We start from the raw sequence: 27,981 nt of genomic DNA on the forward strand, positions 1-27,981 counted from the left end.
AATATCTAGAGACTCCCCAGCACATGTACCCATCTGCCAATATTCCATTTATCGAAGGTCAATTCCTTCACTTGTAAACTATATTTCATCACCTTACCAATTCTTCCAGGTCCCAGTTCCAGCCAATTCTTTCTGACTCTCCTACATCATTTCCCCGCTACTTTTTAGTGGCTTACTTCCATCAAACAAACATGTTATTATTTCTTCTGTCTTAATAAAAGAACTCTTGACCCTTCTTGACCCCTTAAATATATTTCTTTGCTCCTTTGTAAAAAAAATTCCTCAAAAGAATTGTATCTTTCCTTTAAATTCTCTCTTGGACTCACTCCACCAAAACTGCTCACAGCAGTTTCACAACCTCCACATATCTAAATTCAATGGTCTAAGTTCAGTCTTCCTCTTATTTGGCCTATCAGCAACATGACACCTTTAATTCCTAACATATGGTTCTTCAATTCACTTCCAGGACATCACCATCTCTTGCTTTTTATCTTACCACTTATTTTTCAAACTCTTTAGTTGGTTCCTCTTCTTGACCTCAGGAAGCCCAACCTCCTAATCCCTACTTCATCATACTCCCTATTCGATTACTTTGCTTTATTTATATTCTCTTTTTCCAAAAGCGCTTACCATAATATACTCTAATTTACTTATTAAATCTACTTCCACTTACTATAACAAGGGTTGAGTAACTGTGACCTGTGGGCCCAATCCAGCCAGATGACTTTTGGTAAATAAAGTTTTATTCAAACATTCCACATGCAAAGTTTAAAATAATACTATCTGGTTCTTTACAGAAAAGGTTTGCTGATTATTACATTAGAACATAAGCTCTTAAGGGAAAAGGATTTCTTTGGTTTTATTTACTTAAAATATTTTTTTAGTTATGCATGGACACATATCTTTGTTTATTTATTTTTATGTGGTGCTGAGGATCGAACCCAGTGCCTCACATGTGTGAGGCAAGTGCTCTGCCACAGAGCCACGATACCAACCCTGGTTTTATTTATTAATGTATCCCAAGTTCCTATGATTCTCAAATAAAATGAATTTCTACTGAAGTACTTATAGTAGTTGGAAATATCTATTAATGAAGTGATAGAATTTCTTTAATAAAACAACCCATCATAATACTTTTATCTATCACAAACAATGGCAATCTAGATTTTTGAACTGTTTTTCCTTAAAAGATTGCAGAGGGCTTTCACAAAATGAACTCATTGCCCCCCAGTCTCCTGAATCACTGGGTATCAATTTTTTTGTACAAGAAATCCTTTTGGAAGTTTTCTGCACATTCCATGGGTTGAAGATTTGCCAAATACATACAGACTGCATTTTATACCACTGAATTCTCGTTTGTTGACAAAATTTTGCCTTGGCTTTTGCCTTAAGTTTATTTTGCCTAAATCTTCATTGCACTTCCAGACATACCATTCCAAGATTAGTTTAATATTTAGAAGGGGGTGGACAACAAAAAACCCAGTGTTAAACATGCCATTAGAGTAATAAACTGCCACCAAAGGGAGGTACTTTTGAGAGCTAACGATTATATAGGCAAGATATTTGGTGACTAAGAACAATCATTAAAATCCTCTGGATAACAGTCTACCTAACTCATACTCTTCTTATCAGGGAGCTTATGTGCCCTATCCTATGGCTTAGGGTCATAATCTTAGCAAAATAACAACAGTCACTAGCTGCTTCTTATTGTCAGATTATAGCATAAATAATTATGGAAATGGGGAAAGGCAAGACCCTAAGCCCTTGAAAAGCTCCATTCTAATGGAGCAGCAGCATAAATATATGTATCATGAAAGGTAAAAATCTAGGGGCATACAAATTTCATTATTTTAAAAAGGCATTATTGGGGGAAAAAAAGACATTACTGAATTTTTAATGCTGTGGTGGGCCTTACCACTTATGCTCTCAACAGAGATGATGACTAAAGAAGTTTTATGTAACTTTTGAAAATCCAATAATTTAAAGGGAAATAAAGAAGTCTACAATTAAAAGGAAGTCTATTTTGTGAATTCTTTTGTACAATAAGGAAGCTTTTGCAAAGATAACTATATCCTAATATTTTGGGTAAACTCAAGATTTTTACATTTCAGATTTCAGTGACATCAAAAAGTGAACTGAAAATATTTTGGAAACTCATTAGTTCATGTCTATTAAAAAAAGAAACAATCAGTTTTGTCTAGCAGATTCTGCAAAAGTAGACTTTTGAATGACAACTATTGTCATTGTCATTCAAATTCAAGTCTATGCATGCATGGTTGTTAAAGGTACATTTTGGACTGTGTGCAGTGATGCCAAACTGTAGTCCCAGCTACTCAGGAGGCTGAGGTGGGATGATTACTTAAGCCCAGAAATTTGGATTAGGCTGGGAAACACATTGAGACCCTGTCTCGAAAAACAAAAGAAAACAAAAAAGCCAGGTCTTGTGCACACCTGCAATTCCAAGGACTCCCAAGGCTGAGACAGAGAATCACAAGTTTGAGGCCAGCCCTGTCTCAAAATAAAAAGGATGTAAGATATAATTCAGTGGTAGGATGTCCTTGGGTTCAATTTCCATTACCAAAAAACAAAAACAAAAACCCAACAACTAAAACCCCTAAACAAACAAAGGGTACATCTTGAAATTTAAGAAATTAGAGACTGAAGGGCAGGTTGTTGATACTGTTCAACATCTGTTGGCACAGCTTATAATAATACCCAGAATTTCCAGGGCCTATTTCTGGGATACAAAGAATATCCTCAAAACACCTATGATCAATTCTTGAGAAATGTTATCACTGTGACTTATCAGAGTGCAAAAGTCTCTTAACACACAACATGATTTAATGAGCACACACAGGTGCTTCACAAGACAACCTCATGTAAAGTTTCTATAAAGACTGAACAGCTCCCACGAACTCCAAGGTTTCTGGTAAGTGGCCAACAGTTTATCACATAGATTTAACAAGTAAAATAGATAGCACTCAGAAGCCACTCAAGTTCCTATTTTTTTTTTTTTTTTTTCTGCTTTGCACTGAACTGGTTTTGACCAAGACCCAAATTCAAATGTCAACCAGCTAGGATAAGACCACTGATCCTATTTTCAGTGCTATCCACAAGTACAGATTTTTGAGGTCACTAAGAGTCTCACAATATAGTTCTAAACTTTTCTCTTTGCTCCAAATCTTTTTGTAGCATTCTATGTCTGAAATGTTCTGTTCCTACTGTATGAAAACTCAACTTCCCAGCAAAAACTAATCTAACTTGATAAAGGCTCATTGGTTTCCCTGGCCCACCCTGCTCATATCCCCTGAGGCTTCCTTTATATACTACTCCACAAAGTGCACTTACCCCTTTGCTTGTACATAATATTAGTACTTTATGTTCTTGTTCAATGTTTGTTCAGTTGTCTCAATATCCTTTATGTCTGTCCATGTCAGCATCATCTTAAGACTGAAAACTCCCAAGGGACAGGGGCCATGTCTGTTTAACTCGTTTTGTACAGTGCCTAGGACAGAACCATGTACAGATAGGTGCTTAAAAAATGCTTTTTGATGATTGGTATCACTCTCAAGGACCCTCTAGGCCACAGCTATCTCAGAGCATCAGCACATGGCATTTGGCTGTATGTTGGGGCACTTTGGTCTACTCCACAGGGCAATGGAATATAATGGCATAGGACCTAGCTGCAGTACCCCATGGCAAGTATTTAACTCAATCTGTTATTAAAATGGACTTTTTAAGGCTGGGGCTGTAGCTCAGTGGCAAAGCGCTTGCTTAGCATGGATGTGGCATTGGGTTCAATTCTTAGCACCATATACAAACAAAGGCTTATATTCATCTAAAACTACAAAAAATAAAAATTAAAAAATGGGCTTTTAAAAAAAGTAGTAATTACATGGTCAACAAATGTGGATTTTATTGAAGACATGAAATAATACCAAACAACCAACTGGATTAAGAGTTCAAAGTAGCTGGGTGCATTTGGCACACGCCTATAATCCCAGTGGCTCAGGAGGCTGAGGTGGGATGATTGCAAATTCAAAGCCAGTCTCAGCAACTTAGTGAGATCCTGCCTCAAAAATAAAAAGGGCTCAGCATGTGGCTCAGTGGTTGAGTACTCCTGGGTTCAATACCCAGTACCAAAAAACAAACAAACAAACAAACAACAACAACAAAAAGAGGTGGGGAAGTATATGGGAATGTTGATGGGACAAAAAAATTTTTAATTCTTTAGGACTGGATTCATCACTATTTTAAACACTAGACCTTTGGATGCTACATCTAAGAGTTTATTTAAGTTTCATTTTTGATTGCTCTACTTGTAGGTTGAGATTTTATCATCTTCATGCAAGAAAAAACATTTGCGAATTCAGGCTAAAAATAAGTTGCTTTGCTTAATAACAAGAAGTCAGTCATTAGATTACAGAGAGAGAAGGGTTAATTTTATTAGGTAGTTTTTTAAATAACCAAACTATTAGTAATTGATTAAAAAACTCAAACAACCCCAAAGAATGAAAGATCTAGGGTATGGTACTCATCTACTTTGACCCTAGGTGTACATTACATTGCCATAACTAATAACTAAAAATCAATATAGTAGTTATGATTATTATAGTTTGTGCCAAGGGAAAGCTTCCATTTTTTTTCCCCCTCACAAAAACAGAATAGACCATAGAATACTTGTGGGCTATAAGGTCAAGTACTAAGTATTTATTAGGCATGGAATATACAATAATTTCTCATAAATATTCTTAAATAATTGAAAAATCTTATAGCAAAATTAAGAAATGTATGATAGTATGGTATAAACTATACAGACTGTTAAGGTAATTTTAGGTAAAGATTATAGAGGGGATAAGATCAGTAAGTTTTTTTAATTGCTTTTTTTTTTAAGTCTCTGATGTGAAAAAGGAGGCCAATTCTAAGCAGAGAATGAAAAGTACAAGTAAATAAAGTCAAAACCAAACAGGGTTGTCAAGACCCTTTTAATGAGAGCTGACTGCTGAAAAAAACCTTTAAGGTGTGATAATCACCACCATTGATTATCTTTAATTAATACATAAAACAGCACTATTTATTATGGGAAGCAAGCCTTTTCCAACTAGTACTCCCCCTTCATGTTTTAAAGTAATGCTTTTTTTTTTTTCCTTTTTGAAATGAGATCTTACTCTGTTCCCCACACTGGCCTCAAACTTCTAGAGGCTCAAGTGATCCTCCTGAGTAGCTGGAACAATTGGTATGTGCCACCAAGCTGTTTAAGTAATGCTTCTTAAATTTAATGTATATAGAAATCAACTGATGATCTTATTAAAAATGCAGATGTCAATTCAGTAAAAACGGTGAGTGAGTAGGTGGTGTTCTGCATTCTTAACAGCTCCCATAGGATGCCAATCAATGTTGCTCGTCCTCAGATCATACTTTGAATACCAAGGTTTTTAAGTCAGTACATGTGTACAACTGGCTTACCTCACTAGAAAAAAAGAAAGCAAACCCCAAGATGGGGTTGGGATAGCAAATAGTGAGAAGGATGCAACTGAGTTTCCTATCAACAATGAAAACATACATTCAACATCATTTATTCATTCATTCCTGCCACCAATAAGTCCTAGAAAAGAAGCAGAATTGGCCAGATAGCCAGTCAGACTGAAGCTAAATCCATATGAAAACTTAGGGAGGAAAACAACAAAAACAAAAAATTCCACCCCCACCCCAAAACACAGACATCATCCTGTAGAATGTTAGCTATCACTTTTTCCTTTCTGCGTCTTTTCTTGTCTCCTATTCTTCTTTCTAGTTAGTATTCCTCTTTCTAGTTAGTGTTCCTCAAGTGTCATTTAGGGACAAATAGCAGTTCCTGGTAATCTATTAATTGGTTTACAGACAGTTTTAAGACAAAATGATAAGAGTTTTGACCCTGAATAGATCTTTTTTTTTCTTTTGGTGGTGCTGGGAAACGAATCCAGAGCCTCAAGATGCTAGGGAATTCTCTCCCACTGAACTACATCCCCAGCCCACATTTCACAAATTTGAAAAGATTAATTAGGACTTTCAAATAAATTATTTTAGGTTTTTAATTGTTGCTATATTGCAAGGGACATCCAATATTTACAAGAATATTTAATAATATTCAATAAATGAATCAATAACTCAAGAATATTAATTCAAAGAGTAAAAATGAAAATTACATTTAACTCACAACGTCATAAATGATAAAAGCATGCTCTTAGAATGAAGACTGTAATCTCAGAGTGGGCTCTAACCAGTGAATCAGGAATAATTAGTCTGCACTAGAAAATATTATTGTTCCTATTATATTGCAATACATTGAATTACATATACCAATAGGAACAAGCCACTGAAGTATTCACATAATTTTCAACCACTCCAGTAAATCAACCTAGTCTCTCTTATTAATTTTGTCATTAGAAGCAAAGATTAAAATTATAGTCAAGGTATTTGATCTTCTTTTAACAAGTATAATTACTGTCAGCTGTAAAACTAATGACAAATATACTCAGAAAAACAGAACAATATACTGGCAAAATTCTAAGAGATGATAACAACAGGACATTTTATGTGTGTGTGTTAGTTTTGCATCACTGTGACCAAAATACCTGACAAGTACAACTTAAAAAAGGGAAACTTCATGGTTTCAGAGGTCTTAGTCACAGATGGCTAAGTGCATTGCTGTGAGCCCAGAGGAAGGAAGCACATCATGGTGGATGGACACGGCAGAGAGAAGCTGCTCCATGTATAGCAGCTAGGAAGCGGAGAGGGGAAGAAGCCACTGGGAAGATAAACCCTTCGAGGGCACACCCTCTCCTCCAGCCATGCCCAGCCTGCCTACAGTTACCACCCAGTCATTCAAACTATGATGGACTGATTAGGTTACAGCTCTCACAATGAAATCATTTTACTTCTGAACATTCCTGCATTAACAAAGGAGCTTTTGGGGGACAACTCATATCTAAACCATAACAATGTGTTATATAGTGAGGAAGAGTAATTACCACAGATATATGCTTTTAGGTATTTGTTTTATGGCTGCATGAAACCACCAGTGTACTGAGTTTGGATCAACCTTTGGCATATCCATTTATAATATGTAAATCAAGAAAAACTGACAACTTTTGAATTTTTGGGGGGAGGGGGCAGTGCCGGGGATGGAACCAGGACCTTGAATATGCTAGGCAAGTGCTCTAACATGGAGCCAGCACCCCCAGTCCCCCAAATTTTTAATCCTGATTATCAAAAAACATGATTGAGAGGGATTTTCTGATCCAATAACTGTTTTTAAACCTTGTCTTGAAAAGGTATACTGGGATCAATATAGCCAGGACATCAATTATGGGGGTAACAAGGAAGACCCGCTAAGAACAAATTCACACGACTTCATTTACAGACCACAGCTGAAATTTAACAATATTCCCTCATAAATCAGTATTAAAAAGACTACAATGGAAATTATGATGTAATTCAAATTGTCCTTGAACAGGTATCTTCATGAAAAAAGAAAAGCAGCAGCAAATACAGATTATGCTTCTCTCTCTTGCATTCAGGCTCAAGATTTAAATTTTATGACATTGCTGTAAAATATGTCTATGATTTTAAATAGTTTCAGTGCTGTATCTACATGACATACACTACAGTGAATAGCTTGAACCTATTATTTGGCATGAAATAAACAATTTTTTTGGGGGGTGGGGTGGTACTAGGGATTGAACCCAGAGATACTCTATCACTGAGCAACTTCCCCAGCCCTTTTGATTTTACATTTTGAGACAAGGTTTTACCAAGTTGCCCATGCTGGCCTTGGACTTGCTATCCTCCTGTCTCAGTCTCCTGAATCACTGTAATTATAGGCATGTACCACTACACACAGCAATAACATTTTTTTTTTTTCCCCAGTACTGGGGCTTGAACCCAGGGCCTCAAGCATACTAGGTAAGCACTGTCACTGAGCTACATCCCCAGCCCTAATAATACAATTCTTAAGGATAAAATAATATAGACCCAATCATGATAATCTCTTTGGCCTAGCCAAAGAGTTTCACTCTTTTCCACATAGCATCTAGGCGTTTTCCTTCCTTGTTGTAGAAGGATATCAATTAAAACCACATTCAAGTTGGGTACAGTGATGCATGCCTGTACTTCCAGAAACTCAGGGGGCTGAGGTAGGAGGATCTCAAGTTCAAGGCCAGTCTCAGAACTTAGTGAGACCTTGTCTCAAAATCAAAAATAAAAAAGGTTGGGGATGTAGCTCAGTATAAAGCACCCCTGGGTCCAATCCCCAATACCACAAAAATAAAACAGAACAATCTTGCTCCCGGCCAGAACCCACAATTAATGCCTGAAAACAAATACCCTAAAACTGAACTCAAACAAAAGGATAGATCTACCCTACTACCATCTTCCAACTGAATATTAAGCTTTCCTGTTAAATGGCATACATCTGTCAACTTAGTACCTGATCAAACACCACATGTAGACTTTAATAATAATTCTTATAATAATTTTTATGTTCACCATCTGAATATCTAAAACACCCCAAAGAATCACCTTATATTTGCCATTTTTCTAATAACTTATAACTAAAAGGTAGGCTTATCTCATTTAGTAGAAATAAAAGAGTAAGAAAAAAACCCTAGGTTAAGTATGAAAATCTAACTCTGACTTGTAAGCCAGATATAAACATGGTGAGAGACTAAAGCAATAACTGCCTTTTACTAATGTTCAAGTTATTTTGCAATATTGTTTTGATTTTACAATGTAAACATTTTAGGTCATTCCTTTGTGTTTATCTAAAATTGGTGATGATTGTGAAGACCTATCATGGGTCCAGAAATTCCAAATATTTGAGAATACTATTTTTTCCATTACTTAACTTTCTTTTCCTATGAGGCTATCATTTCTTCTTATGCATCATGCTAGAGGAAAAACAATAAGGGAAATTGCCCTTATTAATAATCTTCTTGCATTAGAAAAGCATTTCATAAAAAAAGCATTTCATTATCTGCATTTATATTACCTCATTTAGAAAAAACATGATTTGATTTCAGTAGGTACGACACTTACAAAAACCAATATATCTAACAATTTCTAATTTCCCCAATCCCTCCCCAAAGTCATTCTTTCCTTTTGACCTTCCCATAATTCAGACAGTCTTTCTATACCTCTTGGTTAAAACTAAGGGTGATATCAAAAGCAGTTACCAGTTATCATGGCATAAACACCAAAGAATGAAACCAGCTCATAAATGTATGGCTATACTGGAATAGGTTTACTAAATATTATCCTTAGTTACAGCTTCTTTTAAGCAGTCTGCTATACTTTTTCCATGCTTGCCCCATTCTCAAAGACCTCCAGTTATTCCTTGACTGCCAATTCCCAGAAAGAGATAGCAGTTTTCATGAAAGACAACCATATAATTGGATTCCAAACATAAATTTAACTCAATATCTTATTAAATCTTTAATTTCCCTACATTTATTCCTTAACAAAATAATTAAGGAGAAGTATTAGAAAGAATTGCTTTCTTTCTCTTTTAACAACTTTCTTCAGAGAATGTGGTTCTTTAAGTCAGCTTTTTATTATAGCTTTGTTATTTGATAATATTTACACAATTAGATATTCATGTTCTTTTTCCTCTCAACCACATGAAAATAGTTAACACACAGATAAATGAATGATTTGGTCATATATTAAGGATGCTGTCAACTGTTAGCAAAACAAATGTCTGACATTTAGAGAAGAAATAACAGAAAGGGATTGTAAAAATTCCCAGAATGCCAAAATGGGTCATTTAAAAATAAATCTGAGGGGCTGCGGTTGTGGCTCAGCAGTAGAGTGCTTGTCTAGCACGTGTAAGGCCCTGAGTATGATCCTAAGCACCACATAAAAATAAATAAATAAAATAAAGGTAATATGTCCAACTACAACTAAAAAATAAATATTAAAAAAAAATAAATTTGAGTTCATAGAGTTATGTAATGACATCAAATGTACCACTGTTATTTTTAAAGACATTCTTACCCAACTTTGGAAAAACTATTAAGTATTCAGCATTGCACTGAGGACATGCCACTCTGGCTGTACTGTTTCCTCTTTGTTTTTCATCAACCCAGCGCTGCAGACAGGCCTGATGAACCCATTTGGTAGATCCTCGGCACCTGCATGGTCTCACCCATTCAGCTGTTCTATCATCTTCATCAGTGGCAAAACAAACCCAGCAACTTCTGTAAATTAAGAGAGAAAATGATGTTTATTTTTAGGATTTCAGTCTCTTCTACACTGTAGTGCTTACTTACGGGGATGAACCTACTTTGTTATATGATAGAACCTCAATCCTGCTGAAAGACTATGAATACAGAACAATCAGTATATTCCCAGTAGAACAGTCTTTAATTTTTGTTTTTCCTCATCATCTTCTATAGCATCTTTTTTCTGAAATTTGTTATTATGTAATTTCCTCCATCTTTCTAGAAATTCTTCACTCTCACCAGTGAACCAGAGTTCAAAGAGACAACCCTTAAGCTGCTTTTGTTTTACATAAGACAAGATAGTTCTTTAAGGACTGGTAAACATAGGAATATGTGAGATTTAGTGTTCTCCCTATCGTAACACTAACCTCTTCTGTGTATTTGTATGTGTATGTGTGTTTTTGTGTGTGTGTGTGGGGGGGCAGCGGGTAATGAGGATTGAACTTGGGCCCTCTACCACTGAATATGTTCCTAGCCCTAAAAAGTTTCCCGAGTTGGCCTCAAATTTATGGTCCTCCTGCCTCAACTTCCCAAAAAGCTGTGATTATAGACATGTGCCACCATGTCTGGCTAACACCAACCTCTTGAATTTGGAAAAAAAAAAAAAAAAAGTGCTACACAAATGATTTCACATAATTTCATTCAATTTTCAACTAAGGGAAAAAAACCCAGTTTTTCCTTTTTGGTAAAGTATGACTATAATGTTTGAAAATTTATGAAACTACAAAGGATAAGAAGACAGGAAAAAATGTTTTAGGAAAGTGATGATAAATTTGGGTCTAGTCTACATGTTTCCATTGTAGGTATGTTTGGTTTTCCTTTTTCTGGAATTTAATTATATTTCAAATCTAGAAACTTTAAGTTGGAGATGCTTATGTTTAAAAAAAAAACCTATTGCATTAATTCAAAAACATTTTTTCACTTTTCTTTAAAGGTACTTTATGAAGTCTGATTTTTCTTTCTTGTAGGATAAGGCTACAATTCCTTATAATTATTTTTTCTCCCAATTAACACAAGTTTTGGCATTGATTTCCACTAGGGTAAATACAGTTCAATTCAATGAGACCATTCTCTTCCCCCCTTCATCCATTAAAAAGTTTGTGTAAATGGAAACTGCAAATTAAAGCTTATTACCTATTGCACAATTTTTACTTAGTTAGCTAAGTGGTTTCTATCAGAACTACAAATTTAAACTATGCTCAGAGATAAAGACTGTACAGTCAGCTACCAAAGATGGGTAAGGTCTCCAGTCTTTGAACAGGAATAGAATAGGGAAAATAATGAACTGAATCCATGGCAATAATACTCAAAACTGTAATTTTATTCAGCTTTCAAACTGAGTAACATTTGTTTAGCACTCTGACCCACTTCAGCTAAGCTGTTTTGGCCTTCATGTTACCTTCATTTTTCTTTAAAAAATGTGATCGTAGCCAGGTGTGGTGGCGCATGCCTGTAATCCCAGTGGCTCGGGAGGCTAAGGCAGGAGGACTTTGAATTCAAAGCCTGCCTCAGTAATTTAGCAAAGCCCTAAGTAACTTAGTGAGACCCTGTCTCTAAATAAAAAATACAAAATAGGGCTGGGAATGTGGCTCAGTATAGAGTGCACCTGAGTTCAATCCCCAGTACCCTCCCCTCCACAAAAAAAGAGGGCTGGGGATGTGGCTCAGAGGTTAAGCGCCCCTGGGTTCAATCCTGGGTATCAAAAAAAAAAAAACAAAAAAAACAAAACAAAACAAAAGCCAAAACCCTTCAAAGTTCATCCCCGCAAAGGAAAAAAGAGGTTATAAATTTCTGACCAAACTTTTAAGAGTTTCTCTTTTTTCTTTATTTTTTTGTCCTTCTCTCCAATGTCTTTCAAAGGTCAATGTGATTGATTCATAAGCATTACTTGAACTTGTTAGAAATGGGATTATCAGACCCACCCCCCAGACCTACAGCATCAGAAACTCTTTAGTTGCCTGACATTGTTTTAACAAGCATTTCTCAGGTGATCCTATATCTAAAGTTTCAGAGGCCCTGCTCTAAGTCTGTCTTCACTTTTTCATTATTTCTTCCCTTTGTAAGTCTTCTTAACTCCCCATAATATGAAAATGAAATTCCATTTTACTATAGAAATTTAAAATTTTATGAAACTAGAAAGGATATGAAGACAGGAAAAAACATTTTAGGAAAGTGATATGATAAATTTGGGTTAAATTCCACTTAACTATAAACAAAAACTATTTGGTTTTTAAATTTAACAGCAAGTAAAATGCTTAAATTTTTCTTTTTTTTTTTAAAGGAAAAAATGCCAAACTAGTTTTTGGAAAAAGATTGAGTTCAGGATATTCTAGCTGGTTCAAGAACCTGGACTTTGATTTTGAGTTTATATAAAACAGTCTTCCAGAAAAACTGACAAATACCCAGGTGTTAGTTTCTTCATTTATTTTTTATTTTTGGATGCTGGGAATTGCTTTCAGGTCCTTGTGCATGTTAGGCAAGTGATCTACCACTAAGCCACATCCCCAGCCTCTCTTTGTTTATTATCTTTAATCACAGACCTGATGGGGAATTGGAGATAACATATAAATATTTTGCTAGTAAAGCTGAGTTGAATTATACATTTGTAGAGATTTTAGTAGTGATTTAGCAAGGGGTTTCCCCCACACCTTGCCATTATATTCAGCACATGTGGAGGCTTTCCTATTATAGCATCTATTAGAAATTACATTTAAGTAATTATAATAAAATACTTAAATACTAAGTTAATCCAGACCTGCATAGTTGTCCTATGGTATTGATAAAGTCACCAAAGAAAATGTATCATGTACAATTCAGCAATACTGTAATTGTCAATACAGTTGAGAATAACAATGGTAGTTTCTAATACTCTAGGAATTGGAATTTACCTGACATATATATAATCTCATCATTACTTGTAATATGAAACTGGCTTGAGCAGGACTCTACTTACTTGCTGACTACCAGACATTTCTAAACCAATTGGTGTTTGTGAGTTTTGAGAATCTACATTGAATTTTATTTTTGGAAAAATCTGTTTGTAAGAACCGAGTCTCTGAAAATGTAACTTTTCAAAAAATACTACCTATACTAAAATAAAATGTAAACATGCCTGGTACGTGAGGTTTGTTTCAGTGATGTGACTTGCCTCCCCGTATTAAGATATTCTGCTGAATTATAATTAGGCCCCTTACAGATTTTTTTTGTTACTTCTATCACTTGAATTTAAATTTATGTTAAAAGTAAAATAATAATGGGTTGATGGATGTAAAACAAGTCTTTTGAACCAGACTGCCTAGATTCAATCCTCGTTTGCCACTTGTTATATGTTTAATGATAGAATCTCTTTCACAAAGTTGTTGTAAAGCCAAAGTTTGTTTATGTTTTGTGATGCTGGGGATTGAACCCAGGGCCTGGCACATGCTAAACAAGTGCTCCTATCATTGAGCTCTGGCCCCAACTGGGATTCTTAATTTGGGTTCAATGAAAACTTTAAGAGGGTTGGTAAATTTGGTAGGAAAAATATTAGATGTTTATTTTCACTAAACTCTAAATAAAATTTAGCTCTTTTCTTCAATGATGAATCAAGCAAACTATCTGCAGTACAGCAATTAGAAATTAATACATGAAGCAACCAGAAATTTTCATATTATTTTACAGCTGCACAGATCCCAAAATAATACTTGGCCCATCATTAATTTGAAATCAGTTGTTAGACTGATAAATCTTGTATTTGAATGTGTTACAGCTCATATTACTATACAGATTTTTAATATTTTGATAGCTGTATTTTAATATAATTGGTTTAATTCCTAAGCATATATATTGTTTTATTCTTTCAAAAACATTCTTAGAAGGAACCCATAGGCTCAATCAGACTGCCAAAGGAGTTTTCAGCATAAAAATGGTTTGATTTTGCTGGGTGCAGTGGAGTATGTCTATAATCCTAGCAACTCTGGAGGCGGAGGCAGGAAGATTACAAATTCAAGGCCAGCTTCAGCAACTTACTAAAACCCTATTTCAAAATAAGTAATAAAAATAAAAAGGGCTGGGGATGTACCTCAGCAGTAGAGCATACCTGTGTCCAACCCTAGTACCATACCCCCCCTTCCCCAAAAGGTTTTTATTTTAAGGTCCCCTACTTTAAAGAACTAAATATATGCTAAAGAAACTGCTTAAGAATTATCTGGCACACAAGTATAGTGGTGCATGGCTGTAATCCCAGCAATTGGGAGGCTAAGGCAGGAGAATCACAACAAGTTCAAGACTAGCCTCAGCAACTTAGTGAGGCCCTTAGCAACTTAGTGAGATCCTGCTCAAAAAATAAAAAGGGATGGGAATGTGACTAGGTGATTAATGCCTCTGGGTTTGCTCTCTGGTACAGGAAAAAAAAATTACCTAGCATATATATAATCTCCAAATACACTGGCAATAACATTGATTATGATGGCAATGATCATGTCAACTTTACATCTATGCCTAGAATTTATGGATGCAATTTTCTTACCACTCTACTTGGCAACTTGGTATTCAGTGGAAAAAATCCTGGATTTTTTGTTATCTCCCAATTTTTCAACATGCCTCACCTAACATTACTTAAGATATTAATTCAAACTCTTTCAATGTATTTTTTTCATTCTTCTTTCTTTCACTTGCTCTTCTAAATGCCCTCTGATTGCTGATAAATACACCATTTACTCCCACACCATGCCGTCCACCAAGTTGGAGCACAGTGGAGTAAAGGAAGATATACGAAGTATCATGATTAGCTTAGAGATCAAAGAACAAATCACTATTATTGTATGAAGATAAGAAAATAACTGGGCACAGTGGCACATACCTGTAATTCCACTGACTCAGGAGACTGAGGCAGGAAGATGGCAAGTTTGAGGCCAGCATTAGCAATTTAGCGAGATTCTGTCTCAAAATAAAAAATGGGCTAGGCCAGGTGGTGCATGCCTATGATCCCAATGGCTCAGGAAGCTGAGACTGGAGAACCAAAAGTTCAAAGCCAGCCTCAGCAACTCTGCAAGGTCCTAAGCAACTTGGTGAGACCCTGTCAGGGTCTGGGGACGTGACTCAGTGGTTAAGCAGCACTGGGTTCATTCCCTGGTACCAAATAAATAAAACAAAAAATGGGACTGAGGGATATAGCTCAGTGGTGGGGCCCCTGGGTTCAATCCCCAGTACAAACAAAACAAAACAAATACATAAAAATAAAAACCCCAATAAATCCAACTAAATGAGACATATCTAAAGAACATTATCCCTGCTGGACACGGTGGCACACACCTGTAATTCCAGCTGCTGCAGAGGCTGAGGTAGGAGGAATCTAAATTCGAGTCCAGTATAGCCTCAAGATATAGCCTTAATATTAAAAAAATAAAGGGCTGGGGTGTAGCTCAGTGATAGAGCACTTGCTTAGCATATGCCAGGCCCTGGGTTTGGTCTGAGTACTGAAAAAAGATAAACAAGCAAAACATCTTTAGAATAAATGTATAGGCTTACTGATATTGCAAATATCACTAATGTGTATGTAAAACCTGTCATCCTTTTATATTTTGGTCCTGGGGATTCAGCCCAGTGGCATTCTACCACTTCGCTACATCATACATCCCCAGTTCTTTCCTTCTTTTTTGAGACAGTGTCTTGCTAAATTTTGAAGCTGGCCTTGAATTTGTAATCATCCTGCCTCAGACTCCTGAATAGCTGGGATTATAGGCATGTGCCACTGAGCCTGGCTATAATCCCTCTGAATAGTAAAGTTTATATATGTTTAAGGAATGTATACAGCTTGGTCACCTTAAATCTAAGGTTATTTAATTTCTAATCAACTTGAGTATCTGTTGCCACAAGAAACAATATTTACAAAACTTATAGCCTAGTTAAGAAAAAAATGTGCATACAAGGATCAAACAAATCCACCACATAAAACATTAAATGCTTAGAAAAGGCATTAGAAATCATAAGTAATACAAAAATGTGATGAGAGTAAGAAATATAGGATAAAACCATTTAAGTCTCATGAATCTCATGTAAAGTAGATAACCACAGATGAGCATACAAGCTGATTGGAAAGAAAAAGGATACTTAAGTAAGAAAAACAGCAATATACAAGATTAGAGATGGAAATAAGCATATGTTCATGGACCAATGTTGTTGGAGCAGAAAGGTTTTATTAATTCAGATACTACAGCCCCACAGATATTACAGGCAGCCCATACCTGTAATCCCAGTTCCTCCAGAGGTTGAGGCAGGAGGATTATAAATTTGAGATACATACAAGGTTTGTAAAACCTCAGATATTTAGTGAGACCTTGTCTTGAAAGAGGAAAAAAAAAAAAAAGGGCTGGAGGTGTAACACAGTGTTAGTGCACTCCTGGGTTAAATCCCCAGTACCATGTGCAAAAAAAGCAAGCTAGATATTACCAACCAGTAGGAAAAAGATAAATAAATAACAAAGACAATCTTACTTCATAGGGTTCATTTGTGACTCAACTAGTTTATCTGATGAAGTTAATCATTATTTTTTTTAAAGTATAAAGAAAAATGCTTGGGATTATTAATAAATAAAACTATTAATAAAACAGCTCTTTACAGGCAAATAAATTAACTAAGAAAAACAAGTATGATCATCTAAAAAACAGCTGGCAGGAATGCCTTATCTCTGCAGACTCAAATTACAAGTGTTTATTTTGGATTATTAGAAAGATTTGGAAAATCACAGGCTCCTGCCCCAGAAATCACTGTGATAAACTGGAGTGTAGCATAATAAATTCTAGAATACAGGAGAGAGGAACAAGCTTGAAATTGTTTCTGTTACATTATATATGGTGTTATAACAATGTACTTGCATGATTCCTTTAGGGAAAGAAAACTAGCAGTCCTTAATTCAGAACAGACTTAGAGATGTGCACTCTGGATAATGCAAAGAAGGCCCTATTCAACAATGGAAAACATTGCACATTGTTTGTCTTACTCAGGATTAAAAAATTCACATCCCATGTATTCTGGAGCAGGAAATTATACTGTAGACGAAAAATCCCTTCCATGTTATTTGTCTAAGTAGAATGAAAGTTAAAGACTCTGAATCTATCAAAGAAATAGAACCACAATCATGACACATTACCAAAGTGCAAAGCTGAAGGAAAATATATCACAATGAAAGCAATAACTTGTTGTGTGTATATTCATGTGTACCCTTTATTTGTGATCTTCACAACTCTGAAAACACAACTAGTTCTATCTTAAAGAAGGAAGCAAAAGCCTAAAAAAGTTAAGGGATCTGTTCAAGGCAACACAGTAAACAGAGAGGCATGGATCCAACCCTAGGCCTCCAAAACACTGTTTTTGTTTTTTTTTTTTTTTTTTTAATTGTACCATGCTGCCATATGTGTATCCTGAGAAAAAAATTTCCATTTCTTAGAATATTATACCTAGTTCAAGAAATTATGTGTTTCATTTTTGCCAGGGTACTTTTAAGCAGCCATATGGAGTTTCCTTCAGAAATCCAAATTCCTTCCAGTTTACTCCGATGTGCCATGTAAATATTATCAACTTCTATGTGAACTGTGGCATGTAGAATTAGAAGGCACCGGAGAGGAATTGCTACATAATTCTGGAGAACAGGGGAAAGTATTCTGGCTGAAATGGTCAGAAAAACTTTATAAGGTAGAACCTTTATAAATAAGGTTCTTTGAAGAATGGGTAGAACTTTGAAATAAGATGCCCAAAAGAACACCATGTGTTTGAAGAAAAGTGAGCAAACCAGTTGGCTTGGGCAAAAGACTTATAAGTCTTCATAAAGAGAAGAAAGGCATTTAAAGGTAGTCAATGCTAGCCGTGTGCTCAGGGAGATTGGACCTAGGGGCAATTATCACCAAGCTACATCCCCAGTCCTTTTATTTTTAGACAGGGTCTTGCTAAATTGCTAAAGCTAGCCTTAAACTTGCAATCCTCCTGCCTCAGTCTCCCAAGTTGCTAGGATTACAGACATGTGCCACCATGCCTGGCTGAATATCTTAAACATAAAAGGGAGTATGATAAATAAGTGTGAATAATGATGAGATAGTGGGAGATCCTAAAGATCAGGCTAAAGAATTTGAACTTAATAAAATAATAAGAAAATACAGAAGGTTTTGAGAAAATTAGATGATTTTTTAAAAAAGTTGCTTCTACAAGATTATTCTAAGCACTGATAATGTCATAAAGAATAGAAAGAGCTGGGTGTACCCTTTCAATCCCAATGACTCAAGAGGCTGGGGCATGATTGCAAGTTCAAGTCCAGCCTGAACAATCTAGCAAGACCTTGTTCTAAAATAAAATTCTAAAAAGGACATAGGGATGTAGCTCAGAAGCAGAATGCTTTGGGTTCAATACCAAGTCCTGAGAAGGAAAGAGAATGAGATGGACATGGAGAGGTAAAAGAAAAAACATGCTGTGATTCAAAAGAATGTCTCCTATGGCTGGGTGCGGTGGCACACTCCTGTAATCCCAGTGGCTCTGGAAGCTGAGGCAGCCAGCCTCAGCAACTGCAAGGCATTAAGCAACTCAGCAAGACCCTGTCTCTAAATAGAATACAAAATAGGGATGGGAATATGGCTCAGTGGTTGAGTGCCCCTTGTGTTCAATCCTCAGCAACCCCCTCCCCCAAAAAAGAATGTCTCATATATACTAAGTTTGTGTGGTGAAATAGGATAAGAAATATAAGCAGTTTCTGTTCTCAAAAGAATTTCCAATTAAACACATGTGGAAATGGTGGTAGAGGGTATGTTGTGTGTGGAATGCTTTAAGACATGTGATGTGAAAAAATAAATAAGGCCTGGGGATGTGATTCTGTGGCAGAACACTTGCCTAGCATGCACAAGGCTCCAGGTTCAATCCCCAGCATTGGGGGTGGGAGGGTGGTGGTACCCACATGTACATATATAATGACATACTATAATAAATGAATAATGGTTCTATGGACACACATTATTAGTAACTCTAAATGGGGTAGCTGACATAAAAATTCAATGTGATGATTTGAGCTAAATTCTAAAGATGTGGTAAGAAATGGCCAGGTATTAAGAGGGAAGAAGGCATCCAAAGCAAAACTGAGATGAAACAGCAGGATAAATTCAGGCAACAATGAAAATGCAAGGATACATTAGGCTTTTGAAAGTTTAGAGTTCTGTTCTTATCAGTGACAGAGACTGGTAGATTTTCAAGTATGGAAATAGGATGATAATCATGTCTTGGCCAATTGTGGTGCTACTAAGCCAAAGTGAACAAAGAGAAAAACTGGTGCCAGGGTGGTGGGGTGGGGAACCTACACTATTTGATAAGTGAGTAAATTTGGAAAGAAGAAGAAAGAAAAAAACCCAAAAAAACAAAACAGGCTTAGGTTTTACAGCTGGTGAACTAGAAGAATGGCCATATCAAAGGTTAAAAATTGAGAAGTAAAGGTAAGTAAAAGTTGGGGAAGAATCAGTTTGTTTTAGATAAATGGTAATACTGTACTATATAACAGAAATGTCCACTGGGTAGCTAGAAATGAGGTACTGAGTGGAATGAAGGAAAGAGGTCAGAAATAAAGATAGATCTGAGAGCTCACTCAAATAGAGATAGAAGCAAGATAGTAAACCTTTTCAGAAAGATAAATGCAAAGGACTGAGCCACACTTAATTAAAGAAAAGGTGAGACAAGAAGAAAAAACAAAAGAAACAGAATGGTATAATAAAACATAGTTTCAAGAAGTAAAAGGAAGCCAGCCATGATGAAGCATGCCCGCAAACCTAGCTACTTAAGAGGCCAAGGCAGGAGGATCACAAGTTTGAGGCCAGCCTAGACAACTCAATGAAACCCATTCTCAAAAATAAAAACAGTTGGGGATGTAGCTCAGTATTTGAGTGCCCCTGAGTTCAATATCCAGTACTGGGACAGGGGAATGGGGAGGAGGTGCTACCAGCTTCATTTCTATTACATACATGTCAAGGATGTGAGGACAAATAAAAAATCTTCACTATACTGATTTAAGAAATTATTGGTGACCTTTAGGATACATTAGGACAGCTAAGGACAGGAAAGGGAAATGAAAGTCAAATTATACAGAGATAAGATGAAACAATAACCTAAATGTCTTAACAGGGAAATGGATTAAGGGAAAAAAATGGCATGCTAATACTTTTACATACAAAAGTATTAAACAGAAGACTGGAGAATAAAAATTGACTTTATGATATTAGAGTGGGGTTGAGAAGATTTGAGAATAGGGATAGTGGTCAATGGAGTTTTTATAGGTAATGTTTCTACTTTTTACTCATAGATGGAAGTAAATATAATGAACTAATGGTTTTCAATTCCAGGTATTGGTCTGTAATTGTCAAAATGAGATGGTGATATGATGAGGAAAAAAAATGTCACCTAACAAAGAGAATGTGAAGTTGTTCTAATGGAAACTAAGACACAGTTACCTATATAAAGCAAAAAAAAGATTTAACACGCTTCCATCAATATAGTGTTCCTGGCCTCTAATGGAATATACATCTGTGGAAAATAATATGCTCAAAGAGTGAGGATTTTTATTCACTCTGCCATTGTGGGAGTAGACCATACTCCCCCGCTCTTTCTCCTATCTGAATGTTCTAGGGACACTCTAGATACATTCCTGGCGTTATTTGTTAAAAGCAAGTAAGTGATACAAAACAACCTCAACAAATTCTTTTTTTTTTTTTTAAGAGAGAGAGAGAGAATTTTTTAATATTTATTTTTCAGTTTTCGTCGGACACAACATCTTTGTATGTGGTGCTGAGGATCGAACCCGGGCCGCACGCATGCCAGGAGAGCGCGCTACCGCTTGAGCCACATCCCCAGCCCCTCAACAAATTCTTGATGGCTTATTGTGAGATGGGGGAAGCAAAAGTCCAGTTCCCGGAAATATCTCTAAGCAGGCCCAGACTTCAAATCTGAGATCCACTCCTACAGGATTTTTTTTTTTTTTTTTTTTAAAACAATATTCCTTGTATTTGTCTTTATACATTTAATTGAAATTTAAGAGAAAAATGAGAACATAGGTGGTGATAAAGCAACATATAATATACTTCAGCTGACCAAGTTTCCAAGGGTCTGATACTAAGGGTTTAAGCTCATGGGTGGTTACAATTTCAGGGTGGTATTTGTGAGCCCCAAATTTTTCATGGCTCTAGAAAAATCACTTCCTTTCCAACTATTCTCAAACAATTGTTCACCACAAGAATTTATAAAGTTTGATAAACAAGTGGATTTGGAAAGAAGAAAGTAAAAAATAAAAGAAAAAAAGACACTTAATGATCAAGATGGGGAGAAGCTAAATTCATAAAAAGAATTCTGGGCCCTAGCAGGCTGATGTATTTTGGTCTGTTGGGCCTATCAGCTTTCCTCAAAAGAGGCAAGTTGAGTATCTTTGAGTTCGATTTTTATGTAGGGCCAGTGCAGACTAAGATGATAGTAAATATGAAGGAGATGGGGGGAAATTGCCACACTGGTTACGGTAGTCATAAGTATTTTCTGTCTGCCTAACATATATGAATAGTGTTTTATAAGGATGCTTGGTCTTCTTAAACACAATCCTATGGGAAAGGATATTTCCATTTTACAAATTAGCTATGAAGCCTCAGAATACAAAATCCAATCTATTCAAATAGTTAGCAAGTGACAAAATTACAAGCTAGTTTCACTAAATAATACTACCTTATATTGTGAAATTATCCCTTAGGATTTAGGACAATTGTTTTCACACACATCAGAAACATCTAGAAGGCCTCTGAAAATACAGATGCCTTGGCCCTATACTCCAGAAATTTGTGATCTCATTGGTCTTGGACAGGGTCCAAGCATCGATCCATGATTTCAAATGTTCCTCAGGTGATTCTAATGTAGAATTAGGTTGCAAACTACTTGACTAGGCAATACATCTTCTAAAGTCATGTTAAGTAAGAATCTACCTTTAGGGCAGGGAATGTAGCTCAGTGGTAGAGCACTTGCCTAGGATGTGGAAGTCCCTGAGTTCAACCCCCAGCAGTGCAAAAAAAAAAAAAAAAAAAAAAAACCAGAACTACCTTATTGTATGCCAAAAAGGCAAAAATGTGAGGGTAAGTATTACAGTCACCTGCTTCATGGCAGTCAGAATTTCTGTTACTGTGAAGTTTGAAATGCTTCATTAGCACTACTTGACTTTTTACTTTTATGGAAATCTGTAAAAATTGTATGAAAAGCAAGGACAGCTTTTGGATATAAGAATTTTTTTAAAAGTTACCACATGAAAGTAAAAATGAAAGGATTCTTGGAGGAAAAAAAAATTCATTACAAAATATCCTGCACCAGACCAGGGTCTCATTTGATGGAACTGGCTGAGGCAGGAGACAGCCTCTGGCATATTTTAGTATGCCATAATTTAGTGTGCTAAATTACAATGAAGGGAAAACATGACATAAAAATTCATCCAACAAAAACTTCCTGAATGGGGCTGGGGTTGTGGCTCAGTGGTAGAGCGCTCGCCTAGTGCACGTGAGGCACTGGGTTGGATTCTCAGTACCAAATCAAACTGAAACAAAGATATAGGGTGTCCACCTACAACTAAAAAATAAATATAAAAAAACCCCAACTTCCTGATTACCTGCTGAATACTGTTCAGCAGGTCTCTTTTAAGATTTAAAATAACAACTAATAAGTTTTGCATTATAACAAAAGTGGTGCACAGAACAACTGTTGGAATGTTGATCTAAAACAAGGGCTGCACAATTACCAGTCATCCCAACTAAAAAAATCAGTGACATAATTTCTATCAACTTAGGTGTCTCAAAATTCTAAGCTCCAAAGGAAATGCCTGTCACTCTGGGAGGTGCATTACTCTTGGTGATTTTTGTTCTGGGTGTGGCAGACCCAAACAACGTTTAACAGGGTATAATCTCAATTAAGGGAGGATCTTCATCCAACACCTTATAGTTGGACCTTTACTCAGCACAAAAAAGCTGTACCACCTGATGAACAAGGTGGCCAGTGATGTCCACTGAGCTCTGTAAGCAACCACAAACATTATGAATTGGCTTGTTCAATTGGGCCGCGCGACAGGAAGCAAGACTTGGCTAGGAGAAAAACTGGATTTAGTCTCCAAAAACTCTGGTAGAACCCAGAATTTGAACAGCAGAGGGCGGTGCAGCCGACTTCACCAAGCAGTTTTTACTGATTGGAGCCCCCCAGGAATGGGACACTGGCCCCGGTAAAAGCTGAAACTTTCTCAGAGAACTCAACGATCATCAAGTGTGCTAAGTGTTTGGTGTTGGACTCATGTGGCTGTTTTCCATAACCTCTACTCTGGTATGACCGTTAAGACTCCCTTGCGGATACTCTGACCTTAGTTTGGGGGTGGGGATGGGATGGGATGGGGGAGGGAGGGAGGAGTGAAATCAGCCTATCAGGCTTTCCAAAAGAATGCTTATCCTTGGTTTTTGAAAAGAGGCTTAAAATGATAAGGGGCTCACTCCCCAGAACGATAATCTGGTTCTTCTTCCCAGGGACCGCTGACAAACACTTTACAACACAGTTGCAGGGGGTGGAGATGGTTTAAGAAAAAGAAACTAATTCTATGGGTTTACACCAGCACCTTTCGTTTCAAAACGGTATTCCAACAAAACTAGAAGCCACTCTTTAACTTAGTTTCTAAATCTATGACCCAGGCCTCTTACTCTGGCCTCCCGCAAGTGCAGACTCCAAACTTTCTGGGCCCCTCACCGCCCCCCCAGCCGTGGAACTCTTCCCCGTACACCGGGCTCAACTCACCAAGAGCCTCGAGGCCCGGCGCCAGTGGGGTCAGAGCGAGGGTCGCGGGCCCCGTCCGCCCCCCAAAGCACCCCGTACCTGTCCAGCATCTGCTGTAAGGCTTGGTCCGGCATCTTCCGCGGAGCCGGCGCACTTGGCGCTCCCCAGCGGACCCGGTTGGTGCCCGGCCCAGGGACAATAGCACTGAGAGGCGGCGGAGTAGGCCTCAGTCCCGCGGCAGCCACGGACCCGCCACCCAGCCTCCCGGGGCGGCTCCGCGAGGCCGGCGGCAGCGGCGCGCGGCCAGCGGGCGTCCGGAGGAGGTGGTGGGCAGCGAGGAGGAGGAGCCTGGGGCGGGGAGGCGGCGATCGCGGCCCGAGTTCCTGCCCGTCGGCCCGGGGTTCCGGTCCATGGACCGCGGGCGCCGAGTTGCTGCCGGCGGAGGAGCTACCTCTGTGAGGTAAGAGTCGCCGCCTCCGTGCGCGCCGGGGTCACGACGCAGGTCGGCCCAGAGCAGCCTGGGAGATGTAGTCCTCGGACCGTCCCCGCTAGAGGCTGCACAGCCCGCCCGGACCACCGCCGCCGCCCGGCCGGCGCCCTCCCGTTTCCTTCCTCCAGGGGGAAAAATGTCCTTCGGGCCGCTTTCCGGGAAGCAGCAGGATGTGCCGTTCCACTGTCAGTAGCAACAAGGTCAGCCCTCCCTGCCTTTTTCCCCTCAGCTCTCGCCCTCAGGTGGGACGGAGCCAGGTGAGGGGAATGGGCTGAAGGGCCATTTCTCGTCAAGGTCCTCAGTCCCGGTTGTGGCGTCGGGGCCGGCCGGGGCGGCGGGGGGAAGCCCCCCGCTCTGGAGCCAGCCTCTCCCACGTCAGAGCCGGTTTGGGGGGAGTTACACAACCCCCGCAAGGGGTCGGATGCTTCAGTGCGTGAGGTTATTCCCAAGGGGGCGGTGGGTCGGGGCTGTAGCCACCCGACCGTTTCCACCCGAGCGTCGGTGTGTTTGGAGGGTGGGGGGAGAAAAGACGATTCTCTCCTCTAGGAGCCTTCTCAAATGCGCCTTCAATGAGCTTTCAAGGGCTCGCCGACGGTCTCCAAATGGAACACGTTCGTGAATAAACAGCGCTTGCTTACTCAGCTGTGGGTTGTCAGGGATGTTTGTTTCTCTTTCTGCTGCTGGTCACTGTTAACCATTTCTTGTCTCCTTGACACCTCCAAGCAGGTGGATGGCGGGGAGGGGATAAAAAGAGAGAAGTCACAAATCACTGGATGGGCTATTCTCTGACGTTCTAGGAATAGCTTTGGTGGGAGGGGAGGAGCAGTTGACTGAAGCGAATGCGTATTTTGGGCTACCTGTAGCGTTCTTTAGTGGTGTGATTGGTAGGACGTTTCGTAGCTTCTGCCTTGATTATGCCTAATTTTTGCTGCAAGATGTTGGCTTTTTCTTCAAATGAAAATGTGTTTTTCACGTTCTTATTTAATGTAGAATTTTATAATCAGGTCTTAAAAAGTGTTCGAGGTTTGCTCTCTGAATATATTTGCAGTAGAGTGTACATTGCCAGAATAAATAAATAAATAACATATGACTAGAAGTTTATTTGTTCCCCAATTTCTTTGCTTTTATGAGTTTGGGGTATTATAATTAATATTCATCTTTTTCTCAAGCCCACCCTAGAGAAGGAAAATAAGTGTTTAATCAGGATATATAATATTTAAATATTAAAATAAGTGTTTAATCAGGATATATAATATTTAAATTTTTTTTCTTTCTCATTTTTTCCTCCTTCTCCTTTTTCTTTTTTTCCATTTTCTTATTTGATACAGAGTCTAAGTTGCCTAGGCTGGCTGGAACATTTAATCCTCCTGCCTCAGTCTCCCAAGTAGCTAGGGTTACAGGTATACACCACTGCGTCCACCTAATATTTTAGATTCTTATTTTCTTTTTGTTCCTTGTTGTGTGTAAGCCCTCCTCTGCTGTGTTTATCTCTTAAGCAGTTGTCAGCCATAAGGATTTGTATATAGACATCTGACTTAAAAACAGAATTTAACCTAGTGCATTGATTAGACTAGTGCAGACTCCATTTAGCTTTATGATTTACACTAAAAGGAATTTCATCCCAAAATTTCTATTTGACCCTACATTAGAAAATACAATATAATTATGCTAATAGAAAGCCTTGTGCAGATTGGCCTTATTATACCAAAAATGAATTTTATATTTGCATTTTTTATGAAAAGTCAGTTTCCCCAGCTATTTCAAAAACTCTTTGAAGTAGAAAAAAAAAATCTGTTATAGGGTGTTGAGGGTGTAGCTGAGCGGTAGAGTACTTGGCTAGCATATATAAAGCCCTGGATTTGCTTTCCCCAGCATCCCCCCCCCCCAATTCTGTTATTCACATCCAAGACATGAAAATTCAAATCCATCAACTGATAAATGGATAAGATGCATGTAGTATAGCAATATAATATAATATTGTTTAGACAATAACAAGGAATGAAGTTCTGATGCATTCTATAACAAACAAACAAACTTGAAAAACATTATGCTATAACCAAGATGTTCATGGCATCATTATTCCTAACATCCAAGACATGAAAATTAGCCCCTGTCAGTTGGTTCATGCCTGTAATCCCAGCTACTTGGGAGGGAGGCAGGAAGATCACAAGTTGATGGCCAGCCTGGGCAATCTAGGGAGAAATTATATATACATATATGTGCATGTGCATAGGTATATTTTTAAAGGACTGGGGATGTAGATAAGTGGTTGATAAGTGTAGATAAGTGGTACTCACTTACCTAGCTTGTCTGAGGCCTTTGGAATCCATGGCACTTCAAAAAATAATAATAAGAGTGATCAGCTCTGACATAGTAATTTCATGTCTAAAGATCTCCCAGGAGAAATGAAAACATATATCTACACAAAGATTTATTTGTGAATGTTCATGGCATCATTATTCCTGACATCCAAGATATGAAAATTCAAATCCATCAACTGATAAATGGATAAGCTGCATGTAGTGTAGCAATATAATATAATATTGTTTAGACAATAACAAGTAATGAAGTTCTGATGCATTCTATAACCAAAAAACAAACAAACAAACTTGAAAAACATTATGCTAAGAGAAAGGATTTAGCCACAAATAAGACATATTGTCTGATTCCATTTGTACAAAATGTCAAAAATAGGCAAATCTAGCTGGTCATGGTGGCTTGGGAGGCTGAGGTAGGAGGATCCAGAGTTCAAAGCCAGCCTCAGTAAAAGCGAGGTACTAAGCAACTCGGTGAGGCTCTGTTTCTAAATAAAATACAAAATAGGGGTGTGAATGTGGCTTCATGATTGAGTGCCTCTGAGTTCAATCCCTGGTACAAAAAAAAAAAAAAAAAGGTAAATCTAGCCAGATTTATGCCTGTAATCCCACCAACTCGGGAGGCTGAGGCAGGAGGATTGTAAATTCTAGGCTATCCTGCTCAATTTAGGCAAAGTCCTATCTCCAAATAAAAAATTAGAAGGTGGGGTGATATTGGCCAAACAATATCATTATATTGTGTATATGTTTGAATATGTAATAACAAATCCCATCAATATATACCACTATAATGCACCAATTTTTAAAATATGGAAAAAAGTGAGAATTACTGAGGGTGTAACTTCATGGTAGAGAAGCCATGGGTTCAATTCCCAGTACAAAAAAAAAAAAAAAAAAAAAGGCAAATCCATAGAGACAGAAAGCAGATTAGTGCTTCTATAGGGCTGGATGGGTTGGGGAGAAATGGGCAATGACTGTTAATGAATTTCCTTTTAGGATGATGTAAAGGTTCTACAATTAGATAGTGGTGATGTTTACATAATTTGGTAAATTATATCATATTTAAGATAAAGCAAAATAAACTTTTGGTGATGGTGACTTTGTAAATATAAACCCCCAAACCATTGAATCATACATTAAA

The 27,981-nt window shown here is 37.6% G+C and overlaps 2 protein-coding genes across 4 annotated transcripts in view; one reads left to right on the top strand and one right to left on the bottom strand.

The window, feature by feature from the left end:
* Positions 1-24,310, bottom strand: part of Marchf5 (membrane associated ring-CH-type finger 5) — a 34,509-nt gene extending 10,199 nt beyond the window's left edge. For both annotated transcript variants that reach the window (XM_071611096.1, XM_071611097.1), the window contains exons 1-2: positions 24,135-24,310; positions 10,033-10,235 (exon numbers count right to left, since the gene is read on the bottom strand). In XM_071611096.1, the coding sequence (XP_071467197.1) occupies positions 10,033-10,235; positions 24,135-24,169 (238 nt within the window). In that variant the 5' untranslated portion in view covers positions 24,170-24,310. The remainder of the gene's footprint in view (positions 1-10,032; positions 10,236-24,134) is intronic.
* A 127-nt stretch (positions 24,311-24,437) lies between these two features.
* The window catches only part of Cpeb3 (cytoplasmic polyadenylation element binding protein 3), a 188,287-nt gene continuing 184,743 nt past the window's right edge, over positions 24,438-27,981 (top strand). Inside the window, exon 1 of one of the 2 annotated variants that reach the window (XM_071611094.1) lies at positions 24,438-24,495. The gene's annotated coding sequence lies outside the window, so the exon portion shown is untranslated. Of the gene's footprint in view, positions 24,496-24,561; positions 24,726-27,981 lie in introns of those variants that run through there. The other variant, XM_071611093.1, reaches the window with a different exon arrangement.

Source organism: Marmota flaviventris, chromosome 4 (genome assembly GCF_047511675.1).
Source record: "Marmota flaviventris isolate mMarFla1 chromosome 4, mMarFla1.hap1, whole genome shotgun sequence".
Lineage (NCBI taxonomy): Eukaryota > Metazoa > Chordata > Mammalia > Rodentia > Sciuridae > Marmota > Marmota flaviventris.